Genomic DNA, 26,685 nt, shown 5'->3' with positions numbered 1-26,685 from the left:
GTTTGTTTAGTTTTTCATTTTGCTGTAATATATATATATATATATATATATATATATATATATATATATATATATATATATATATATATAAGTAAATAGGACATACTTAAGAGGAATTAATCATTTTAAGTAGTGATTAATTCCTCTTAAGATAAAATTAGAAATATGAGGTTAATGTTCAAGTCTGTATATGTAATAGTAACTTTGCTGTCAGATCAAATTAGTTTATGAATTGAGTTGTTCAGATTCAGTTGTTAAGCAACAGGAAGTTTTTTCTTTTCCTTTGTTATGTGAAAAATACTTATATTCTGTGTAGAATTCATGTGCAAATCCTGGTCATCATAATTATTGAGCTCTAAGAATATTTTCAAGTCAGGATTTTTTTCATTCATTTTAGTACAATGTAGATAAATAAATAAATAATGGTTTACAAAAGCTGAATAATTTTTATTAAGATTTATTTTGGTTCTAGTCTCTGTCCAACTAATAGGTCTACACTTTACACGTTAAGTCAGAAAAAGGATAGGTATTCCAACTCTGTGAGACCGTTCTTTCTTCAGAGAAACCATAATGGAGGTTCTTAGGCACTGCACTTACCTTCGGTAACACAACACACCCACTCCTTCATGTTCTTTCGGATCTTTCTCTCTCTCTCTCTTCTTTCTTTTCGAAGCATTTGTATGAGTAATGAATAATTTGTGCTAATGCTGCTTTCGTATTACTGTAACTCCTTAGCTTTGTCATTGCGTAGTGTAAAATAATTGCTTGTCATAGTGTAAACTATATATCCATAAGGGATGTTGAATCTGTCGAGGGAAGTGTTTATGTATTTGTAAAAAGACAGAAAAGGAAATTAAGAGTGTACATTATTTATTATCAGAGCGTAAAGTAATTAATCAGTTTGTATATTTTCAATAGTTTACTACCATTTTCTTCTTCCTGTAGGTCTGCAGTTTTTCATCCCAGTTCCAGCATGGTATTGTAAACTTTGTGATGCTTGGATGGGAGATCTTCATTGTGCTTCTTTCCACCTCAAAAGCAAAGAACATTCAGGAAATTTTATGGTGAGTGTGAGCGTGAATTCTCTAAATTCAGTTGCATCAAGATATGCATACAGTTAGTGAAAAATTTCTAAACTGCAAAACTGGAATAGAACAGCTAATGCAAGGCGACGTGTTCACTAGTCTGCTGCAGATGTATAGTTCAAAACATTTTTTGACTGCCTGCCTTCACTCGTAGCACCTTCATTTGATACAAATAATGTTTACTCAGTAACGAATACGCTGAGATCGAGAGGAGACGCTCTCCTCTTTGGCCTGCTGCCTTTCTCTGAATTCCCGTTGTTCCTCCCAGTTTGATGGTTAGATTTCTCTGTTAAGTGAATGAAAAGCATTTTTTTATTGGCTTTTACATAGTTATTACAGTAGGTATATCCTTGCTAACCTTGTTCCAAAAGATGAAAAATCAGGATATGATTTGAGGGTCAATTACAGTTATCTCTCGTCCCTTTTTTGTGTTAAGCCGCTGAGTTCTAGAATGAAATGAACATTTAACATTAAGAGGTCTCGATCAGATATATGAACTTGACTTTTGAGTCTCTTTTAATTAACAATGAGCAAGAGTAAGATCTCCTTTTCATATCGAGGACCGGTGTGTAGGTGCATTGTCGTAGTGGAGAATGAGGTTACCGTTATGCCATTTCTGTGGCCTTTTGCGACGCACATTTTCACCCAACCTTCTGAGGACATCACAGTAGAAGTCTGCATTGATCGACCTTCCATGTGGGACAAATTCGCAGTGTACGATCCCCTCTTGGCAAAAGAAACAAATGAGCATCGTCTTCAATTTGCTTCTTTCCATGCGTGCTGTTTTGGGTCTTGGAGAGACAGGACTCTTCCATTGAGAAAACTACAGTTTAGTTTCTGGGTCGTAAGCATAAACAATGCTCTCATCGCCTGTAAGGACAAGGAGCTTAGGATCGTTTTTGACGCACACCCTTTGTTCTTCAACTTCCACCATACCGCCAGGATAAGAAAAATCACAGAGGGCTAATGCAACACACACGGAAACACGTGCAACATTCAGACGCTTCCGCTTCAAATCGGCATACTGGCTCACAAGACACAACTGCAACACATCCTAGCAGGAAACTCGTGAACTGCAAGCGGTTTGCATGTTATGAACACTGTCCACGAATTTATGGATACGCCTACGTATTAGTCCATGTGAACATTTATAGATCGACTGAAGTGTTTTGAACACACGAGTTAGCATTTAAACCAACAATGAACAGATATCGTAACATAGTAATGTTAACAAACTAGTTACAATTGGCTAATTACAGAATAAAATAAAATGAAATTTCTACTTTTATGTTTGACGAACATGCGCTGTAGGCAAAGGGAGACAGATGATTAATGAGATTGAATGATAATAAAATAATCTGTAGAATGGTCATGTGAGAGGAAACGTCAGAATCGCGAGAAAAAACTCGTATGGCCTGGGTTCGGACCTCTCGCACTAGAGGTGAACGCTCCAGTACTGATCCACCCTATCCCGTGATGATGGATGTTGTGATATCATGACGAGTATACTAAACACAATATTTGTTCCAGTGTGTGAAGCAATATAAGGGAAATCAATCTACATGGACGAAACTTAACAAAGAGCTGAACTGTTCAAACGTTTGATTTTATGATTTTTTTCCCCCTTGTGGACCTCGGAAAACCGAAACCTCTATACTTTCACGATACGACCTTTTGCAAGTGTACCACCATGTACCGAACATTAATCACCTCAGAGCTAACGAGAGAAAGAATATAAAGCCATGTTCGTATGCTTAGAATATTATTTCGTGTAAGGTTATTGAAAAGAAAAAGTAACAACACATGTAATACATAATGAATTTCTGTTCTGAATATTCCACTTGTTCAAGCTCGAAAAATCCTGCTCGCCAGGAAGTTAAGCGATTTGAAATACGAGTCTGGCGTCAAGATAATTTAAATCCAAAATAAAATTATGTATGCCCATGTGCGAAATTGTGTTATTATGATGCTTAGTTTTGAGAATCGGCACCCTAGGTCAGAACAAAAAAATTTCTAGCACTTCTCTTGCTTATGATGCTGTTTTGGCAACCTAACCATCTGTCTTCCTCTATTCGCTACAGCTTTCTTCAGCTCCTAATCACCGCGGTGACCATGAAAGCATTTCCCTTGTAGAAATATAGTAAACAAGTAAAGCATCCAGATAAGAATGGTTGTAGCAATGGTGTGGGCGACCAATTGCTAATAAGTACAGTAAATAGTAGAAACAATGTAAGGATATAGGATACGGATATTTTAAAAGGCATTAAGAGCTTTTTTTCGTGCAGAAAGTGCTTATTTGTAGCCGTGGTATAATAGCATGGAAATTCACGACAAATCTTCAAAGTAAAGAAAAACTATAATATGGTGGCTTAGATATTCTCAATATGCTTGTGGTTTTATTTGAACTGATATGGTACCTAGACTCCGAAAGTTTTTGGTGTAATATAATAATAAAGTAATACTGCTTCTGTGCATTTAAAATATCTGTAATATTAGAACATTACAAATAACCTTTAATGTATTTTAAACTAGGAAAATAGGTCTTATTAACACGTTACGTTTATATACAGTGTTTTTTTTTTTTCTTATTTTGTCACTTTTCCTTTCACTATTCCTTTAAGCATATTTGTAGTCTATAGTAAGAAACTGCATTATGAATGGATTCCTGAAGCTTGCAGTACGGTTCAGAGGGGGATACCGAAATATGACGTCACGCCAAAAATTTTTCGTGACAATAAGCAGCTCATTTTTGCGTTGTTTAAAGCATTGTATCTCCGTAACAAAGAAATATTTTTCTGAGATTTTTCATATGTGATATATTGAAGACGAGTTCTACATTATGTCTTTAAATTACAACTTTGAGTCAGAAAGGAAATGTTCATTATTTCATTTCATAAAATTGTTAAAAATAAAGTGAAACAAAATTCAGTCAACCTACAATGATAGAAAGTGCATTTTGCACAGAATTTTACTGTCGACTTCGAGTTAACTCGGTTTTGTGTCACGTCAGCTTTAGCGGCTAGGTTACGTAGGATAGTAAAGAGGAGATCAGAACCACTTTCAGTTGAATGGAAATCGTGCCGAGAATTGAGCTTGGGGTTATACGCACCGAACACTCATCAACGAAGATAATGGTGTATGTAATCATCACAACATTGAGAATTAACATATACCCTTAGCATGTTCCCATATCTCGGAATAGCATTCTTAGTTCTCTTTTAATCGAATCTTTAAGACACTACAATATCGGTTGAAAACGACCGAAAAAACTTAAAAGGGTTAAAGGGTAATTAGTTTGTGAGTCATATATCCACCAGATTTTCATACATTTATCAGGTTTGGATGGAATATATTGCTTGAAGAGATAATGTCCTCTGAACGAAACATGTTTATCGATATTGCTAGATAAAGTTGTACAAAAAGTAACTGCATTCAGCTATCATTTTTCTAGATTGTTCTCTTAAATATGAAATAAATGAATTAATCAACGTATTACTAATGAACTCGTAATGAATTAAGCAGCTAGGAACAGAAGTCAAAACATTTGGCAAAGAAAATAGAAAATATGTATGGCAACTAAGTAAATAAATAAATAGGCGTAGTACTTGATTGATTAAATGCTTGTAATTGTAAATCAGTTATATATAAATCCAAAATTAATATTGATTGATTGTAACTGATTGATTAAATGAATGAATGAATTGGGGGATGGATGAATACTTAAAATTGTAAATCAGAAACATATAAAAGAAAATAGAACAATTGGTGTAAGTGATTGAATAAATGACTGAGTGGATGAGTGCTTGTAGTTGTAAATCAGTAACATATAAAACAAAATACAATAAACGTTGAATGAATTGAGGGATTGGCGTATGCGTGCATTGATGAATTAATAAACTATCAATTGATTAATGGATCAAAATGAAGAAAATTTCTGAAAATACTTAATATATATCCACTAGACACATGTTGCTGTTTTGTGGAAGTAATCGTCTGTTGCTTGCCGTTTCAAAAGCGATTGCGAAACTTGCCATTATAAAGCTGGTGAACACTTAGAAGCATAACTAGAAGACAAAAAGGAATTGTTACCAAATAAATACGTAACTGCACAAAAACCAGCGCTACGTATCTACTGGACACATCTTGTGGCATTAAGGGCTAAATAAATCTATCAAAGATACAATTGTTAAACCAATATAAATAGTTTTTGACGTCGCTCATGAGCTAACATTATTATTTGAAATACCCTGCATCTTTTGAGGAGACTGTTCAAATGAATGAATGTGCAAATCAGTCCGGTATAACTTGTAATTTTGTCTTAGAATCTGCTTTTCTCAGCTTTAACAACAATTGATTAAAGAAAGACGATTATCATGTTAAAACATACGTGTGCTTTGCTTTGTTTCGTTGAAATAGTTTTCGAACAGTTAAAAAGATATCTCTAGTTTTCTATTATTGTTAATAATGTAGTATATTTACTAATCTTTTGATGGTTTTGCACTATGGATGAAATATCGTAAGCAATTCGATTTTCATAAAAGAAATCTTCTGTAGTACAATACATATGTGAAGATAAACAAGAATATAACCTAAGTGAATATATATCGGGTGTTCTAAAAATGACGCCCACCAACAACAGAGCGTTATTTTTCAGGTCAAGATAAAGAGAAAATCCTATATAATGGCATACCCTCTAGAGCCTCCTTCAGCTGCTGTGGTAAATCAAAAGTTTCAGTTTATGGCAACGTTGTAGATTAACTTCGAACCCTAACATTGCTCTACGAATCCATCAAGTTGTTACATTGATTGTTGCGCTAGTAAGTGGTCCTAGTGTCAACGTTTGTCGACTTTAACTGCCATCTACAAAGAATTAATGTAATTATTTGATGACCTGGTAGATCTACTCTATGGTTCTTTATCTGCAACGTTGCCACATAGTGCAATTAGCGTCTCCAGACGAGGACCCGAAAGGTATACAATTACCAGGGGTGTAGCCAGCAGGTTTGTGTAGGGGGGGGGCGTCGTTTTTGAGGGGGGGCCAGCTACAATGTACAAAGCCAAAAAAAAGTGTTGCTGCTAGTGTTTTTGAGGCCTGAAAGAAAGGAAAATTTTGGTTTTCTTCTGGAAAACTAAAAACACTATTTTAGCTTCTTCTTCTTCTTCTTCTTCTTCTTCTTCTTCTTCTTATTATTATTATTATTATTATTATTATTATTATTATTATTATTATTATTATTATTATTATTATTATTATTATTATTATTATTATTATTATTATTATCCATAAATTATATTCAAGATAGTTTTTATTATGCTTAATCAAGAACTACTGCCCGGAACCAAACGCTATACTTTTGTGCATAACTATAAAGGTAACCAAGAAAGTTCTGTTCCATTTCGTGGAGGTCTGTGTTCAATTGGACCTCACACCGTGAGTTGAATGCGAGTGGAGATAAGGCGAACGTCAGTTGTTGATGTGGGTATATCCAACATACTACCTGGTTGTGGCAATTCAGACACACCATGAACTTGCGTAAAGACAGAGGGAACATGGGACATCCACAGAGCGTCATAAGAGCATGTATGCTGAACGAGTTCAAATGGAGGTCAAACGCCGCTGTAGCAAGACAGCAGATATGCCAGGCCTTTGGTGAGGGTGTCGTGACGACGCGGACATTGTAGCGATGGTTTAACAAGTTTAAGGGCGATGACGAAACACCCGAAAACACCACGTACCAGAAGACCAACACATGTACAAAGAGGAACTGGGACTACAATTCTGTGTGTGGAGAAACCATTCGGCAGCACATCCATCAACTTGTGAAGCACAACAAGTTGGATCAATGGGTCTCACATATTTTGACTCCGGGCCAGAAGGCAACGCGGCAGTCGCCTGTGTTTATTTACTGTTTTGGAGCCATTTCTGGACAGGGCGTTGACATGTGATAAAAAGTGTGTCCTATACGAAGCTCCACGGCGCTGTCATCATTGGTTAGCATCCCATGAACCGATTTCAAAACAGCCGAAACCAGCACTGTACCAGAATAAGGTCCTTCTGTGTGTTTGGTGCATCATGCATCGGGAACTGCTACCAGCTGGTTAGAGTATCAATGCAACTGTGTAGTGTCAGCAGTTAAGCTGTGCTCAACAAAAACTCAAAACTCTGGAGCCATCACTTCAGAATTGCAAATGGGTCCTCGTTTACGGGACAACGCTGTCCCACGTGGCTAAGATGACTCAGGATACCATTTTCCGCCTTGGATGGGAAACAATATTGCAACCACTATATTCCCCGGGTATTGCACCGCCCGATTATCACCTGTTCCATTCTTTGAACAATCACCTTAGAGGACGCCAGTTCAAATCCCTAGTAAAAGTCCAAAATGCACCTGATACTTTCTTCGTTTCACGGCCCACCAAGTTCTACCGCGATGGATTCCATGGCCTTCCAGAACGTTTTCAGAAGATCGTCGATGCTGATGGGGACTATTTTTGATCTTCCAGGTTAGGTGACATATCAATGTTCGAAGGTGGTGGGTGAAAAAGCAACAAAACTTTTCTTGGTTACCTTTATATTTAAATTTAAGACCTTATATACAGAACCTATCTACACAAGATTGATTTTCTTTGAAATTTCACTTAATTTTTTTACGGTTTCCTGACAAAAATATTTATTATTCGTGATTAAATAAACATAATTATTTTATTACACTGAGTAGAAATAAAAGAGAGAGCAAATGAAATCCAAATTGAGTAAAAGCATTGTTTCTCACCAAATTTTACATCCTCTATGTCTTTTAAAATACTTGTTAAAGCATATAAAAATATACTGTACTTACAAATCAGTTTAATACCTTTGTTTTATGGCTGTATTTGTAGTATTTGTAGTACCTTGTTAAAACGTTTGTCTTCAAACTGTCAAATATAAATCGTAGTAAATTGTGTAATCTGCTGTCACAAAAAAAGTATCCTATTTTTAGATCGGTATAAGGAAGAGATACTATACTATTTTTCGATCGGTATGGAAGAAAACAATATTTCTCCTTACTATTTTACCATAAATTATTAATTGTCAATAAACTTTGTTACCTTTAAATGAATGAAGCGAGATAATTTTACTATGATGTTTTAAAAGCTGGTCATTTGGGGGGGCCAGGAAACCATTTGGGGGGGCCCGGCCCCGATGGGCCCCCCTTGGCTACACCCCTGACAATTACGCAGGGTGTTTCAAAACAACACCGACAACGTTTGGGAGGTGATTCCTGACAACAAGATAAGACAAAAAGTATAGACCAAACTGGGTGCACAAATGCTTCCTTTCGGAATTAGAAGCTGCCGAAAATATGAAAAAATGAAATTTAAAGGTCCATAGCTCCAAAACTGTTACCTACCGTAGTCGGGTCAAGACTTCACTTAGGAACTAATATGTGCGCTATCCAAAAACACGTTTTAGAATCCTAAGCTACTCAAACAACAATTTTTATAGAGGAGTTCGGCTACGGGCATTTAATTTCAAGTATTCACCAACTACTCTATAAAAATTGTTGCGAAAGTGTCGCAGGATTCTGAAACTTGGATATTTAGATAGGTCACATACTACCAGGTTATCATAAAATAAGTATCGCTATTCAGAGAACTCGGGAGACATAACCACTCGACAAAATTCAACCAAACTTGGCAGAAGTGTATTTGGGAACATGCAGAAGCGAATGGTGTAGAAAATAAAATTGATTCAAATTTTCGCCACCAGAGGTAATTATGGCGCTGACAACACCAAGTAAGAGCAGCGTGGAAGAAAAACGATACTAATGATGCTAAATGGTAAGAAAGGCTGTAGTTATCTCTCCTGTAGGTCTCGTGGCATTGATTACCAATGCTCTTAATATCCCGTGGTCAGTGGCGATATGGGGGAAGGGGGTTTTTGAGCTGAAGCGTGCCTTTAAAAGTCTTGGATATTTTACAAAATCAAAGTTAAATGTTGGACTTTCCTGTGTCCATAACTTGCAAGCTCCACCCAAAATTCCAGCAAGAGATTAGTGTCAATACTCTCCTCCAGAAATTATTGTGTTTCTATTCAGTATTAAGTACGGTAAGTGTGATATGGAAGACAAATGGTATTATTGATATTCAATGAAAGAAAGGCCGTAATTATGCCCTCGTGCGACGCGTGGCATTGATTTGTACTCCTATTAAGAACTCTGTGGTGTAATGATGTGTTATGGACGATGATAGTGATGTGCGGTTCTGGCCAAAGGCAAATCTTTGACTTGAAGGTTCCTGGGCAAGGGAATCCATGGTGACTAGTACCGGTACCGTATGAGATGATGGCGTTCTAAGAACGGGAATTACAGGAGAACGTAGGATCTGACTCACGTGTGTCTTCACCGGAAATCAACCCCGGGACCCCTTGATCACGAGGCAAAGAGTATGGAAAAAAGCAATCATCTATCATCATCAATTCACTTTTGGCACATAATGGCGTCCAAACCCGTATCACTGAAAAACACGCAGGTGTGAGTAAGCACCTGGAGAGGTAATTACAGCCTTATCATTTAGCATCACCAGTGTCGTTTTTCTTCCACACTACACTTACTTAGTGCACAGCGCCACAATTAACTCTGGTGTCGAAAATTGGAACTAATTTTGTTTTCTACACCAATCGCTTCTGCATGTTTCCAAATATACTGCCAAGTTGGGTTGAATTCTGTCGAGTGGTTACGTCTCCAGAGTTCTCTGAATAGCGATACTTATTTTACGATAACCTGGTAATTCCAGAGTGAAGTCTTGACCCGACTTCGGTAGGTTCCATAGTTTTGGAGCTAAGGATCTTTAAATGTCATTTTTTTTTATGTTTTCGGAAACCTATAACTCCGAAAGGAAGCATCTGTGCACCTAGGTTGGTCTATACTTTTTGTCTTATCTTGGTGTCAGGAATCATCTCCCAAACGTTGTCAGTGTTGTTTTGGAACACCCTGTATAAATTTTTCGCTTTGACTTGTAGAGTAGTGCTCTTTAGTCCGTAGGCACTATTTGTAGAACACCTGGTATATAGTGTTATTTGACTTATATTTCTATTTATGTGAATGCGGGGTACTGCCCAAATGCAGATTCTAAGCTCTGACCTAGCAAAGCTAAACAGCACCATGACTGTGGAGAAAGGGTAGGATGGTCAGTTCTTCCCCTTGCATAAACAAGATGACCTTTAAGACAAATAACAAGTGACTACCAATGCATTAACTTTTTCCTTTTTACTTTTTAATAGTTTATGCTGTTCATGTTATTTAAAAAAATTACAAAGAAGTATAATATACCATACTGTATGTAAATAGTGTATTGATGTAGTTATCTATCTGAGAAATGAAACTTCATTTGGGTCATAGTTACTTCAACAACATGTACTTTCTTTTACAGAAATTTGTAGAAAAAAATCCACATTGGGAAACAGACTGGCTTGCAAATCGTGAGAAAGCTATGGAGTATCAAAGAGATAAGATTCGACAGAAAAGTTTACGATTCGAAAGAAAAGCTCGAGATTCAGAAAGCGAACTACCGGATCTCGTTGTAGTAGATGACAGTGAGAAAACACCTGTACAACAAGCTAGAGAGAAGGCTAGAGAGGTAGCAAAGGAAATTGCTAAATTATCCTCAGAAGAAGAACAGAAATATAAAAAAGTGATGAAGGAAAAGGATAAAGCGAAGGTTGTAGATACAAAATCAGATCAAGATAAAGATAGCAAAAGTAAATCAAAAAGTAAGGACTCTGAAAAAGAGACTGATAGATCGTCCGCGGAAAGAGAAAAAATTAGTAGATACAAGGATAGCGAGAAAAGTTCTGAAAGAAGAGGAGAAAGAGAAAAATCAAGAGATAAAGAACATGAAAGTAGTCGTCATCGGGATTATAGTTCTTCCAGGAGACATGAGGAATCATATTCAAGAAGCGAGTACTCAAAACGTGAGAATCATTCTTCATCAAGAGAGAAAAGAAGTTCATCTAGTAGGAGTGATTCACCAAGTCATGGAAGCTCTCATAGTCACCATTCTGGTGAGTCAAGGTTGTTTTCAAAGTCCTCTGATTACAAGACTAATATTAGTTCTAGTGAAGAAGACAGTGATATCGATGAAAATGCTACGAATTCCTCAAAAAGTATTCGTGTTTCAATGAGGAAAAAAGAAGCTTCGAAACCTTTTTGGGCTTATCCTGTTGAGCAGCCGAAATCTCGGTGGGATTCCCCTGAACCAGAAGAGAAAAAAGAGAGAGTTGAGCCGCCGTCTGTGCGATCAAACTCCTCCGATGATATTAGTATACAGGAATGGATGTTTAAAAAGCCAGACACGATAACAGAAAATGAGAAGTTGTTACTTACAAATATCAAAGATAGATTAAAAAATAAACAGGAAGATGAGAAAAAAGAACGAAGAAGTAGGTTTGATGTTACTCCATATGATGTACAAGTGGAGAAGTTGAGTAGTCGCACAAGATCGGACAGTGAGTCGAGTAAAGAAAGAAATTATGAATCGAAGACGAAAAAGAGCTCGTTAGATAGCGAAAATACAGAGAATAAGAACAAAAATTCAGATGGGGTTTTTAAAAGACCTGCTGCAGTTTCATCTAATGATGGATTGAAACCTAAACTTCCGTTTATTGGAAGAATGCCGATTTTGAAGCATCAAGCAAAGAAAAAGATCACCGTCGCCCCAGTGACTAAAGTAGTTACAGAACCTAAAACAGAAATAAGGGAAGAACGATTGAAAAATGTAACCTTTGGACTTATTCAAAGTGATAAAACGAAATCTCCAGTTTCGGTACACAACACCCCTACAGCTATCAAAACTAAAGCTGCAATGATCAAACAAGCGGAAACGTTGAAAGTAACAAACGTTCAACCGGAGGCAAAGAAAGCTAAAACAACTGATTTGACGACTGTATCATCTCCAGTTGCTTCAACCAAAGATCTTCCTGTAGCTTTTCAGCAGACGTTAAGTATGTTATTTCCAAACTCACAGCCTCAAACATCATCTCAATCATTAGCAACTCCTTCTCCAGTAGCCAGTATCAAACAAGTAAGTACTACAGCTCCTGTACCTAGGCCTCCCTCTCTTGGGATTACTACCCAAGTGGCGCATGTTGTAGCACCTCAGGGAATGTTATCAGCGAGCATAAGGCAAGCAATGACAAGAGCTCCATTGCTTCCAACTCCACCACCACCACAACGTCCACGAATTTCTCCGCCACCGCCTCCTCGGTTACTTGGACCCAGGCCTGTAGCTCCTCCCTTGGTACGACCACCTGCTCCTAGGCCAGTGATGCCTCCTCCACCTCCTAAGATAACCCCACCAAGAAAGAAGGTGGCGTCTAAAAAGTCTCAGAGTACCACTACTACTACTACTACCACTACCAGTGTTGCTGCTGCCTCTAGTAGTAGTGGTAAGAGCACTACCTTAACTACAGCTATTTCTGATGCTCAGTCAAACTCTGCATCCTCAACACAACCCTCACCTTCCCCAGCTCCTACGACTACAGCATCTAAGAGGAAGGCATTTCCAGAAATAACAGATGAAGAATTACAGATGCTTGGCATTGACAGAGAAGACATGGCGGCACAGATGATGAAACCCAAAAAACCCTCTGCCTCATAACAAAGGACAGAAATGTTCATTGAGAATTGTAAACAAGAACAAAGTGTGAGTATTGACTGTAAGTAAAAAAGTGGTTGTGAGTTTGTGATACAGTATTCAGTGATGAATGGGATGTGTGTTTGTGGAAAAATGAAGTAAGTTAGTTACAATAATGTGTGTGTTGAGCTTTTAATTCCATTTCGTTGTAATGTGATATAAGTTCTATTCCTGCTTACTGCTGTGTGCATAACTATGTAATAGTCAATGCCAAATAAAGTTTACTTTTATACTCGTGTTTTCTACGTAACATAGAAAATACGAGTATGATAGTGGTAAAGAAAGAAATGCGTAATGGGTTCGTCTTGTTATGGGATTTCCATTATTTTGTCCTGGTATGTAGTGTGACTTGTGCAAACTCAGGTAGGAACGTACAAATGTAGTTTAGTCCGCTGATATTTTTGTCACGGAGAATGAATACAGTAAGTAGTAAAAGTGAATTTCGCAGACAGAAATGTAATTTGTTAGTCAATAAATTGTATAAAAAAAAAGAATGAACATAAAAACCAGGAATTGTATAGCAGGTAATATGCAGCGTAGTTCATAAGTCTCCTAATAGATCATAACTTAAAAGTGATTAATAACTTGCAGTGTTTACGTTGCATGTGTCAATGCAAGAAATTCCGTATTTACTATTAGATGTACAGGGTGGTCCGGAAGTGGCCGTACCCCCTCCCTTTAATTTCAACAGTATAGTGCTAGTTATGGTGGAATGTCTACACAGTTACCTTGAAGTCATAAACATCGGTAGTCTAAGAGTCATAAACGTCGGTATGATTACCATCCATATCGTAACGCAGCTGAATTCTGCATTAAGTTCTCTCAGATGTTTTGCGGAGATACTCCAGAGTCACGAGGGTGAAGACGTGTTCCACAGCTGCTCGTAATTCCTGTGTTGTGCGATATCGAGTGTTTCTTGTCGCTTTATGAAACCCCAGAGAGCATTGTCTGGTGTCGTCAGGGACTTCTTGGAGGCCATGCAAAGGGAGTTGAAGATGCACAACCTCTTCCAATCCAGCTGCCAGGAACGTCTGATTCAGGTAATTGCGCACGTGAATCGTAAAGTGCGCTGGTGCTCCATCCTGCTGTATGACAACAGTGTCTTTGATACCATTTTCCTCCACTTGAAGCACCAACCATTCATTAAGCATCTCCAGGTAAGAATGCCCATTAACATTGTCTCCGAGGAAGTAAGGGCCAAAAATGTGTGTTGCATTCATTTCAGCCCACACCATCACGTGTGATGGGTTTCTCTCCATCTCTTTGTAAACCTGGGGGTTTTCCTTACACCATATTACAACGTTCCGAGAATGCATAGGCTACTAATATTTTACCAATTATTATTTTATTGTATATGTACTTCGTTAATTAGATTTTTTTTATGTTCACGAAAGTTCAAGTAATTGTAGCCCTTTTTGATATTGATTTATGTTTGAGACACACTGAAGATATTAACGATTTTGTGAACAATAAAACGTACTACTATGTAAAGAAAGTCTGGATCTTTAAAAAAATGCTAGTTTGTTAATGCTTATTAAATTTACACGATAGCCAGTTGAAATTAAGTTTCTTAGTCCAATATATAATATTTCTTTAAAGATGTAGAATCTTACATTTTAACTAGCTGAATCTGCGCTCTTTACACAGCTCATCATTCATATATGAGCATGAATCTCCTTGTTATTCCTCACATCTGTACATATCCTTTGCAGACACAAGTAAAAGAAGTCTTGGTAAAAATCGGCAAGAGATACCGTAAAGGGGAAATTTTTTTGATCACTTTTTCAATATCTCGTACCGTTTGCAAGATATGAGCGTACTTCCGGGTGGAGTTTTTTATTCATGTGTAATCTGTGTTTACTTTCTTCTTGCATATAGTATGTAATAAGGAAATACATAAACTAAGTAACTCTATGGCCTATGGAACCCGGAAGTTCAATGCCGCGTTCACAAAAGCTCTCCACTGACTTCTATCCTTAGCCAATTGGATCCAGTTTCTACTTTGTATTCCTATCTCTGCTAGATCCATCTTAATATTGTCGTCCCATCTGCGCTTACGTCTTCTTAATGGTCGCTTTCCGGCTGGTCTTCCAGTTAAGATTTTGAAAGCGTTCTACTTTCTTTCATCCTGGCTACATGACCTGTCCACCTGAGCTTCCTATATTTGGTGACCCTACCAATTTTGGATAAACCGTATAAATTATGTAGTTCCTCGGAAGATTCGGCCATTCCCGTTTCTCTTGGGCCCGAATATTCGTCTCAGGATCTTGTTCTCAAATACTTTCAATCTATGTTCTTCGTTCCGAGTAAGAGACCATATTTCGCAACCATACAGCAAAAGAGGCATGATAATCGTTTTATACGTTTTAAAATAAGCTAATACATTACACATACAATCAATTATAATGTCAGTTATATATATGGTGTTCATTGGGCAAAACACTCCAAACAATAAAGATTCAACTTAAACTGGAAAAATGGTTATCCGTTTTTCATTATAATTTGGCCATAAAACAAACACCTGAGAGATATGCAGGTGTTGGAATGTATAATAGGTAGGATATGATGCTTTTTTTTAAAAAAAAAATCAACACTTGCAATGTACCCGTAAAAATGTAATAAATAAATAAATAATGGCCATGTTTTTTTTTTTTTTTTTTTTTAAATATTGAATTAGACAGTCTGGACAATCTACGCAAAATTTCCAGTCGATGAGTGAAAACGTCATCTTTCTAGAGTTTGTAGTTTCCGAGATCTCACTGTCGAAAGGATTTGCCACACACATACAAACGTCCACAAACGTATAGGGTGCCTTCCATTTCAACTCAGGCAAAAAAAAAGAATAAAATAAAATAAAATTGTACCATCACCATCTCAGATATTGTTGAAACTTTTTTTTTATAGCAACTAGACATGTTTTTAAGAGACCCATATTTTTTTGTTTTGTCGAAAAAAAATTTTCCCGCCAAGTAATGGGCCATCAAAGACGGGGAGTACAATTTATGAATTGTAAAAGACATGGAAAATGGTCAACTTCGGAGCCCCACCATTCAGCTATGGAGACAGGTAGAGCTATAATTCGTGTTGTGGTATGTACATAGGGATATAAATAAACTATATTTTATTGTAGTTCGGTTTGCGCATGCGTACCTTTTTGTACATAAATTAACAAATGATCGTCAATTTATCTGAAAAGTCGAAGTTTGCGAATTTTTTTTCGAGCACTTCCGGTTCGAATTTTAAAATTCTGTTTTCACGGTTGGTAAGACCTAGTTACCCGCTTTCCGAAAAAAAAAAAAAATTGTATCGCTTCTGTGTGCAATCGTTTTGTCGCAAAAAATTCGAGAAATTGTAAAATTCTCAAAAATCGCCATTTTTGGGTGCCATTTTCTCGAAAACACCATCTTTTAAAATTCTGAAATTTTGTCTGATGGTTTAGCTTTACATGAATAATAAACACACCAAATACCATTCTCGATCAATGCTTCATGAATTAACTACAGCCTTTTGAAGTTACTGAAGTTTCGTAAACTTTGATATCACAGTTAGCAACACTGGAAACAATAAAAATGCAATGATTTGATGATGATTGTGGTTCACATTAATTAAATGAAGAATAAAAGGTTTTCCTGACTGGTTTTTTATTATTTTGATCAAAAAAGCGCTCTGAAATAATAAAATGAGCCTCCCCCTTCTCCGTTTTTTTTTTTTTTTAAACGAAGTAATCTGAGATGGGAATCACGATTCAAAACACAAATTTTAAGTTCACTTACTTAAAATGGTCTTCGGAAGCAAAATTTCACTTTTTTTTACATGGACCAGTCATTTGCTTGCTTGGTGTCTTCTTCGTTAATAGCAGTAGTACACTCACAACTCGTCCAGAGGTGGATCCAAGGAGTCGATCGCCCTCCCAGGAGAAACTTTCTTATTTTACATATAAATAAAACCCATTCCAGAGTTTGGAGCTCTTAAAAGTAGCTCTAAGTAGCAGTATTACACCCCCCCCCCTAAAGTTCGTTCTGGATGCGCCCCTGCGTAGCACATTGTCGATGATCACAAAACACTTATTTTCACTTCTCTTATGCTCTTCTGGAAACCTGCACCCTGCTGAAAGTCCATGTGGAAGCATAAACAGCACTTCAACTGTACGTAATTCATAATTTTCCTACGCACCACTGGTTATAAGTATATGCAAGGGCGCCGATCCTGGGGGGGGACCGGAGCCCCCAAAACTGATGTGGGACCGCTATTGTATTTATGAATATACAATATTTGGCATAATTTGAATGCAATTTGTCTTAAAATCCTCATATATATACCTTCTGCATCTGAATTCCGCCCCGCCCCCCCTAATCTACAGAGAAATCGGCGCCTTTGCGCATATGTATGTAACAAAAGTTCCTTTTTGCAGACTTCTTAAATCTACACTTTTAATTGCAGAAGCTCGATTTTGGGGGAAGCATGAAGTTAGTTTATGGTGACCCGTTACTGCCATAAAAACTTCGCCATTTTCCGAAAGCCAAAGGTGACTTCGTTGAATACCAGTTACCGGTCGCATACTTTTCCATTCTTGCTTTTTTTTCTGCCTCTTCTTTCTTTCTTCTAGTTAGGTGGCTTAACGTCAATATAATGCCGAATCGTGCAAAATGTGATACCAACATGCCACTTTCAGGGGTGATGTGTACTTATGTAAGGACAAAATATGGATATAGACCCAAACTTCTGGGGGCGTGGTTTGCCTGGTATGACGTCATCAACATGGCCGCCAGCTGAATTAATTTCCTTAAATAAAAAAAGTAATAACTTGGCTACCGTTCAACATAGAAACTTCGTTCGTGCTTTATTTGTGAGAACATATTCCAGATCTTGAATTATGTAGAAAATGTCTTATTTATATGGCCGCCATTTTTAAAAATGGCGTCTCAAAGTAAAAAGAAAGCATTACTCGAAAACAATTCTTGCGTTTAACGGTGAATAACTATGAAACGAGTAGGAATTCACAAAAACACTTTGAAATAATCAAAATCCCGCATTTCAAGAGCTTTCAAACGACACCTATATCATTGCTTTATCTTTAAAACTAACGGAGATATTTAATTTTTGGTAATGCTAAGTGGAATACTATAAAAATAACATATTGTCAAAAGATGCCAGATTGCAGGTAGATGTCTCAGAATCCTGGAAAATATGTTACCAACATGCCGCTTTCAGAAATAACGGGTACGTACGTAAGAGAAAAACTTAATTTGCAGCTATGATAAGAATTATTGAGTCTGAAGCACTTCAACAGTGTTCTTTTTTAGTAAGAACATTGACCATCACAAGCACAAAGTGCTGTACACTTAAGTGTCAGATTTGCACATTTACACGAATGAGTGCATAGTGTTTTACAACCACATTGCACAAGCTCCTGGCAGTGTTTTGATGCATCTGGCAGCTGAGTCCAAAAAGGTTCATACTCATCATTCACTTCTTTCCAGCCCCAATGTTGAGGATCTGGAATAATGGGAACTGGTTTATACCACTGCGACCATATGTAACCAGCTTGTAAAACTGCACGTTTGGTGTGTTCAAAAAGTGCTGCTTCTGTAGGGGGCACACTCTCAATTGTTCGGCTCTTCTTTGTCACTAGAAATTTCCTACATTCATTTACAGTTTGGGTAGTGCTATTGCGGTCATACCAAAGAACTGTAAATTGTTGAACTTTCTCGAAAGCAGATGGCGAAATACTAGGTGGAGAAGAAGACAACTCCATAAATGCTTTATTAATGTCAGGATTTTTCCGCCAGACATCCCATGCGGTTTTCTTCCCACGTCCTGCAAAGGCTGAGGTGTTATCGCAACCAGTGAATGCGTGTAAGAAAATAAGGCCAATACACATATTTATTCCAAGATTATCCACGTACTGATGGATGGGAAGGTACCTGTGATTTTTTCCAACACCATACTCAATCCAGAGAGACTGTAGCTTTAGTTCGTTAAATGCATGAGCGGCAATTACCACATCAGAATCGACTGTTCGGACCATAATCGAGCTATGGCCGTGCTGACTGGCATGACTTGCATGCAGTAACATGCGTGTGTCAGCTTCCTCGTGTTCACAGGGAGAAAGAAAAGAGAGATCAAGACTGGAATTACAAGATACTTCACAACCATTGGAGAAGATAATACTCTTCTCTTGTGGTATTTCAATTTCACTCACACCACTAGCAAGATATCTGAAAAGGTCTGATTTATTCTCGGCGTTTTGTAGGAAAATAGACCAGTTTCTAGGAATACGTGCTGATCCGCTTACCTTTACTCGTGGTCCACTACCACGCTTTTTCCGCTCGCTCAGTTTCAAGCTACGCTGCAAGTAAACGTCGAAGATAACATCTACTCTTTCAAACTTGGATAACATCGCTGCAATATAGGGATAAAATATTGTGTCTCTGTATTCTTTGAATGTCTGCTGGGGGAGCGGTTTCAGCATGTGGACGATCGCTGGTCCATCCACAATTATGCATGTAGCGATTGGCTCCACGTGTTGAGAATCTCCACAATTTTCTAAGCATGTGATGTCAGATTGTTTGGCTTTGCGGAGAGTTCCATCTTCTGATAGTGATGGAGGAAACTCAAGGTTTTCATGTGTGAAAAAGTCAGAGAGGTCGCTTTCTCGTGTCTGACATGCTATGAATAGGCGGCTAAATAGAGCACAGTCGTTTTTTAGGATTGTCACTTTCTGCTGTCCTTTTGTTACTTTTCGTACAGGTCGATCAAATGGAAGAAGGTTGTTCCTGGGAATTTTGTCGTAAATTAACTTTTTACGTTCTACAAGGCGATCCTTCACGTAATTTTGGTATTGATCTTTGCCGAGGGGTTCAGCAATACAAACACAACGTACTGCGTCATCATCGGCTACAATTCCATTCGATAGAGAGAAAAGCACATTATCTTCTTGAGTGAATGGATTTCGATCATCTCGCTGGAATACGTCCATTAGGTTTTTAACGTTTTGAAAGAATCGCTTGTTAGCGGATGGCGTGTCTTCATGGTGGACTTCGATGTCGTCATTTATGGTGCTGCATATACCACTGTCATTCTCAAACTGATGAACCAGGTTCATGATAACGGGTCCAGAAAAGAACCACTTCAACAGAGCTCCGGGATTGTCAAACAACCCAACGGCGCCCCCATCACCCTTCAGATCTTTATTACACTGTTCATGCATGTGATCATGCGACATACATGTGTAGGGACGTCCACTTGTAGAGCCAACAAATCCCCCTTGCCGAAACTCCTCGTAAATAGATGGGTGTTTTGTCCTTAATTCTTCCAAAGTTTTGATGAAAACTGGCATCCACCTCGCATAATGTGTGTGATCAGTAGAAAACATCCATGGGCACAACAACTTTAGTGAAAGGATGAACATTTCAAAATTTGCTGCTCGATTGCTGTGGAGAAGAAGGAACAGTAAAGACTGCAGCTGAAACACTGTGTACCAGTATTTGAACTGGTAGGATTCGTTCAGGCGAACTGTAATCCACTCCTCAAAAGTCGGTTGCTTATCACTTTTTGTAGACAAACTATTTTGATATGCTTGTCTTAGAAGTAGATAAAGTGTTGCGTATGTAACCTCGTGTGCATATCTCGTTCTTTTAACATGAATACCTCGAAGACACTGCTCAGCTTTACCAGAAGTGAGGACCTCTGATTCTGAAAGAAGTTCTGCCCATCCACTCCCTGTGAGCCAGTCCCCTAGCACTTTCAGCACAGCCATTTCAATGTGAATTACACATCATCCCTGAAAGTGGCATGTTGGTATCACATTTTGCACAATTTTTTCACTAAGCCACCTAACTATTCCAGAAGTTGTCGAATTCAGTTCCAGGCAACAAAACGAGAGTAATACCCGGAGTTTGTACTTGCACTATACTCACGAATTCTGCGGTTTTAATACTGTGTATCTGTTTTTTCCTAAGGTTGCCACATTCTTTACAATCCCCCCCCCCCCAATACTGTTGAGGAGACCCTAGCATGGCCGGTTTCACTGCAAAACCACTGCTTTATCGGACCTGTCTGCATCTCGAACATCTGAAAGCGATTTTTAAAGTGGGATGCAGCACCATCATAAATCACTGTCACGGTTTGGGAAATTGTAGACACTTATTTCCACGTATTCGAACCTTTTTCTATAACCTATATTTTCGCTTTTCTTCGAGTATTTTTAGAATCTTATCTATGGCTATGAGTACATGAGCTGAATCGTGTGTTTTGTCGTCGCTTATTACAACAAAACTGTCAGTTGTTCCATATTCCGGTGATATAACTGGATTTCACTTTGCAGAATAACAGTCCAGTTTCTTATTCACATGAAGTAAAATAGAATTTGTATCTTGAAATTTTATACGATGCTTTTCGGTAGCAATTAATTCTCTTTGGATTTTCTTGATGTAGTCATGAATTACAATTCTTACAGTTAAAACAGCAATGTACGATACGAAAACGGAAAGTGGCAGAGTTTTTTTTTAACGAGATCATTGTTTTCCCATATGGCGTATGTAACACTTTCATTTTCAGCAGGATCAAAGACTCCACACTTATTCCTTTCATTCCAGGACACTCACTACATTCTTGAAGAAGACAGCTGTCATTTTCAGCGGATCATACTACTAAAGGAAATAGGTCACTCATGACAGCTTCAATGCAGGTTGCACCTTTGATTTGTTGCAACGCAGTAGCAGATAATTTAAAATTTGCACAATACACACACACACACACTTCCCTAGCAGGTTGCAGACTGACCCACTTTAGTCGAATACTATAAAATTCCGAGGGACCCATTCTTATGCTGAGATTGTTCTGTTTAAAAGAAAGTCCGTAAATTTCTTTGATGGAACGCGTAAGAAATTGTTTCTATTTTTTTTTTTTTTTAATTTTTTGTCCTTTTTCGATCACTGTAATGACATTGCACTTAATTGAGTCTGTCTGGATCATTCCAAGTCATCACTGAGGTAATAGTTCAGGCTATTTATTGGATGGCCATTTTAAGTAAACTTAAAATTTGTGTGTTTCGTAATCGTAATTTCCATTTCAGATTACTTCGGTTTAAGAAAACGGAGAAGGGGGGAGGCTCATTTTACTATTTCAGAGCGCTTTTTTGATCAAAATAATAAAAAAACAGTCAGGGAAACCTTTTATTCTTCATTTAATTAATGTGAACCACAAACATCATCAAATCATTGCATTTTTATTGTTTCCAGTGTTGCTAACTGTGATATCAAAGTTAACGAAACTTCAGTAACTTCAAAAGGCTGTAGTTAATTCATGAAGCATTGGTCGAGAATGGTATTTGGTGTGTTTATTATTCATGTAAAGCTAAACCATCAGACAAAATTTCAGAATTTTAAAAGATGGTGTTTTCGAGAAAATGGCACCCAAAAATGGCGATTTTTGAGAATTTTACAATTTCTCGAATTTTTTGCGACAAAACGATTGCACACAGAAGCGATACATTATTTTTTTTTTCGGAAAGCGGGTAACTAGGTCTTACCAACCGTGAAAACAGAATTTTAAAATTCGAACCGGAAGTGCTCGAAAAAAATTCGCAAACTTCGACTTTTCAGATAAATTGACGTTCATTTGTTAATTTATGTACAAAAAGGTACGCATGCGCAAACCGAACTACAATAAAATATAGTTTATTTATATCCCTATGTACATACCACAACAAGAATTATAACTCTACCTGTCTCCATAGCTGAATGGTGGGGCTCCGAAGTTGACCATTTTCCATGTCTTTTACAATTCATAAATTGTACTCCCCGTCTTTGATGGCCCATTACTTGGCGGGAAATTTTTTTTCGACAAAACAAAAAAATATGGGTCTCTTAAAAACATGTCTAGTTGCTATAAAAAAAAGTTTCAACAATATCTGAGATGGTGATGGTACATGCTCTGCCTGAATTGAGATGGAAGGCACCATAGATTAAAAAACTCCAAAGATGGCAGCACAATTCATTTGCATTTCGGAGAAGGCTTATTAAAATGCAAAGTCTTTGAACAATAATTGAAAACGATAAAATTTGTGAAAAAGATACCTTTAAGTAATTTATTTAGAGGACACCTTTTTAAGAATATTTGTCTTTGTTATAAACGTGAAATCACAAATAACCGTAAATCAAAGATTTGAAAACTAAAGTTATAGGTTGGAGCTCAGTCGCTCTCTATTGCTATTGGAGCATTTTAATAGATAGATTCTAAAATATACGTTTTGATAGTCTGTATCAGTGGCGTATGTAGGGGGCTTCCGGGCTTAAGCACCGCCCGAAATCTTACTTATTATAGTAAAGTATATGAAATATCTTGTAGAATTTTCATATTTTCAGGCAAAGCTCCCCTCCCCCGAAACAAAATCGTAAATACGCCATTGGTTTGTATATTTAATTTAGGTAGCCTCATGGAAGTCATGTCACTTCTTTAGGGTGGTGAACCTTTGTTACTATTTTATTTGTAACTATTTTCTCAAGTTACAAAGTATATAAGGGTACAAGGCAAACAGGTATGTATAAATGTACACTTCTCCAAAATATAACTGCATGCCCGAATTTTTCTAAGTTCCTTAAAATTGTAGGTTTGGCAACATCACAGTCGACGTAATGGTAGGGGAAGTGAAAAAAAAGAGACTTCTCAACACAGCTCACAGTTTGCTGTTTGGAATACTCAGTTGTCTTTCTATAACTTAATGTAATGATACATTTAGAACATCATAGTACTTGGTAAATGCTGAAAACTTGGTTGTAAGTAAATCACACACGCTTTTCGACCACAATATTCGTTTTAAGAAAAGGAGAGAGAACTTAAGAAATTCGGTCTCTATTCATGAAATAGGAATGGAATTTCATAGTTGTTTCGATAGCCATGCGAGCTAAGTTCTTGCTTTTTGTGCGGATTTAGTACTTTTGAACCTGGTTCGAGTCCGACTCGATGCTCTTACTTTTTTTCATTTTGTAATTTTTCATGTATTTTTGCCGTACGCTTTTATACAGGGTGCGGCACGTAAAGTGAACACATAAAATGAAATGTATTGAATATGATTAACTACAACACATAAATGAAATGTAATGTATTGAATATGACTACTCACCTTCACAGCAGGTGCTGAAAGTGTCCTCCGCCCACTTCAACACACATGTGAGCACGATTGAGGAGATTCATATATACCCTTGTCAGTTCTTGTGTTGTTATCACCGCCTCCTCGATTCACTTACCTACCTGTTCATTCTTTTCAAAAACCATTGCCTCCCGCGTTAACGCTTGTTTTCTAATTTCGACGCTAGAGTGCAGCACGTACTGCCCATTTTCTGTGAGTAAATCTTTGTGGTTTGCATAGGAATGACCACGCTTTTCCAATAGTTTAGAAAAGAAAATGGTCTTATATTGTTGGGAATCATACTGCAAAGCAAGAAAAGGCAAATTGGAATACAATGGAGTGTTATTTCATGAAATATCCGATAATGAACTACGTAAGAACATTAATAGGGGTATACATGAGGGATACTAGATTTTCCGTTTTTTCCTCAAGGCTTTGGCAGTTCCATATACGAACTGTATACTCCACATTTGATGAGTTGAACAATGAGGTATATTGACGAGAGTTATAAAATGAAAAAGATCTCCAGTATTAAGACTTCCAAACTATACTATGTATAAGTGTTGGCAGTCTTATACAACGGCTATGTCCTTCGGTTGACAGGTATCAGAGCAAAAACGGCAAGAGCTATCGACATGCAGTTTTCGGGAATCGATTCAGTGTCCCTGGAATATTTTCCATCTCCTTGGACTGCCTTCTACTTAAGCCGGAAGTGGTTGAAATCGACCACTTCCGGTTTCAACGGTAAAGCTTATAACTCAAAACGGTGATAGATAGCCACAAACTGTTTTCGGAAATTGATTCATGGTCTCAGGGAAATAAAATCTGCACCCCTATATTTTAGTAAAACTGGAAGTTGAAGAAATTCAGTACTACGTCCAGTTTCAATGTTGATTTTCATATAGAAAAAATGATAAGAGATTTTGCGAAACGTTTCTCAGTAATCGATTCAGTCCCAAGAATATACTCCATGTCTTCAATATAGTATTCAATTTGCATAGCTTGGAAGTCTTCTGTAGTTTCACAGTCAGAAACGATACTCACTTGTATATTTTGGATATTGTTGCTCTCGAGACAAGATTTAAGCTACTTCATCTCAAGAAGCTGTTGCTATATTGTGAGACAGCTTTGTCATCTCGTTTCTCATAGACGGTTGCTGTCTCGTATCGTGGGCAACACTAATTTTAATATTAAAACAATATACAATTTGGCTTAGAGTAAAAAAATCTATATAACATGTTGTGGTGTGGTTTGCGATAACCCAAAGTTTATTAGAAAAGGTACAATTCTTTGTGTTTCACATTGGTATTAGTAATGACTAGTGTTGGGGTTTAAACTTCCTTATGATATATATATATATATATATATATATATATATATATATATATATATATATATATATATAGATAGATAGATAGATAGATAGATAGATAGATAGAGAGGGTGGCCCAAAAGTAGGTATACAGTAACTTACTGATCAACCCATTGCTTTTTATATCATTTCTTATTGCTATCCATAAGGTTTCTTTATTATTTATTCTTAATGTCTTTGTACTTCTATCTTAAGCTCGAAACAGCCGAAACAAATGAACCTATAAGCTAGAATGTTAGAGGGTATACCTGATCAATACAGGGGTGTAGGCGTATACCTACTTTTGAACCACCCTGTATAATTACTCTTATAGTTAATGGCGCCGATTTCTCAGTAAATTTGGAAGGGGGCCATTCAGATGCAGAAGACATATATGAGGATTTTAAGACAAATTGCATTCAAATTATACCGAATATCGCATATTCATAAGTACAATGCTGGGGGCCGGGCCCCCGCCCCCCAGGATCGGCACTCTTGCTTATAGCATCAGAGTTCCTTCACACGAAAGCATAAAATTATATATATTCTATTTAGGCCAATATATGATTGAGCGTATTTTCATTTTTGTGCCTCAGCCGTAATATCAATAGATAAATGTGTTTCTATTTGAACAAATATTTTTTTGTCTACTTCTTCAATGACTACCGCATATTATATCTTTTACGCAAACCATTTAGATTTCTTTACATTCTTTCTATTAACATGTATTGTATACGTACAAATGTCAAACTGCAACGCTACAGGATTGACTGTCAAACGGTAGGATGCCATGGTAGGACCTGCCACCTAGTGGCGAATTCGTGATGAAAGGTACACACATTTTTTTGGCTGATTGAGCAGGCAGCTTAGAGGGAGCGAACGGATGTAGAAGGCAGTGGTTGTAATGCTATTGGTGACATCCTGGATCCTGGTCTTGAGTTCTTCAATTGTGTGTGGATTTGTTTCGTATACTCTTCCCTTTAACAGTCCCCATAAGTAAAAGTCACACGTGGACAAGTCTGGTGACCGAGGAGGCCACAAGCCTTTGCTGATTGTCCTCTCTGGTGTAAACATATCATGCACAAGGGACAATGATGCAGCTGATGTGTGGCATGTTGCACCGTCCTGCTGAAAGTAACATGACTGACGCTCCTCTTCGGTCAAGTGTGTATAAAACTCCTCCAGGATTCCCATATACACGTCACTGTTCACTCGTCTCAAAGAATATGCGCCCAATAACGCGTGTGGCGGAAATGGCACACCAAATACCAATCTTCTCATCATGCAAGGGTACTTGGTGGATTGCGTGTGGATTTTCTGTCGACCAATACCGGTTGTTTTGGGAATTTACGTACCCAGACAGGTGGAACCACGCCTCGTCACATGATGAGCATTAGTGGATCCAAGAAACCACTGGCAACATTGCTCAACAGCCATGAACAGAA

General features: G+C 37.5%; 1 protein-coding gene across 1 annotated transcript in view; it reads left to right on the top strand.

The window, feature by feature from the left end:
• The window catches only part of LOC145660464 (uncharacterized), a 77,780-nt gene extending 64,734 nt beyond the window's left edge, over nucleotides 1-13,046 (top strand). Inside the window, exons 10-11 of the mRNA XM_081725521.1 lie at nucleotides 946-1,064; nucleotides 10,497-13,046. Of these exons, the coding sequence (XP_081581647.1) occupies nucleotides 946-1,064; nucleotides 10,497-12,722 (2,345 nt within the window). The 3' untranslated portion in view covers nucleotides 12,723-13,046. The remainder of the gene's footprint in view (nucleotides 1-945; nucleotides 1,065-10,496) is intronic.
• The last annotated feature ends 13,639 nt before the right edge of the window (nucleotides 13,047-26,685 follow it).

This window comes from Thermobia domestica, chromosome 9 (assembly GCF_964235325.1).
Source record: "Thermobia domestica chromosome 9, izTheDome1.hap1.1, whole genome shotgun sequence".
In the NCBI taxonomy this organism is placed as follows: domain Eukaryota; kingdom Metazoa; phylum Arthropoda; class Insecta; order Zygentoma; family Lepismatidae; genus Thermobia; species Thermobia domestica.
Note: the sequence above shows the minus strand (reverse complement) of the source record. Positions and strands in the feature narration are given on the sequence as shown.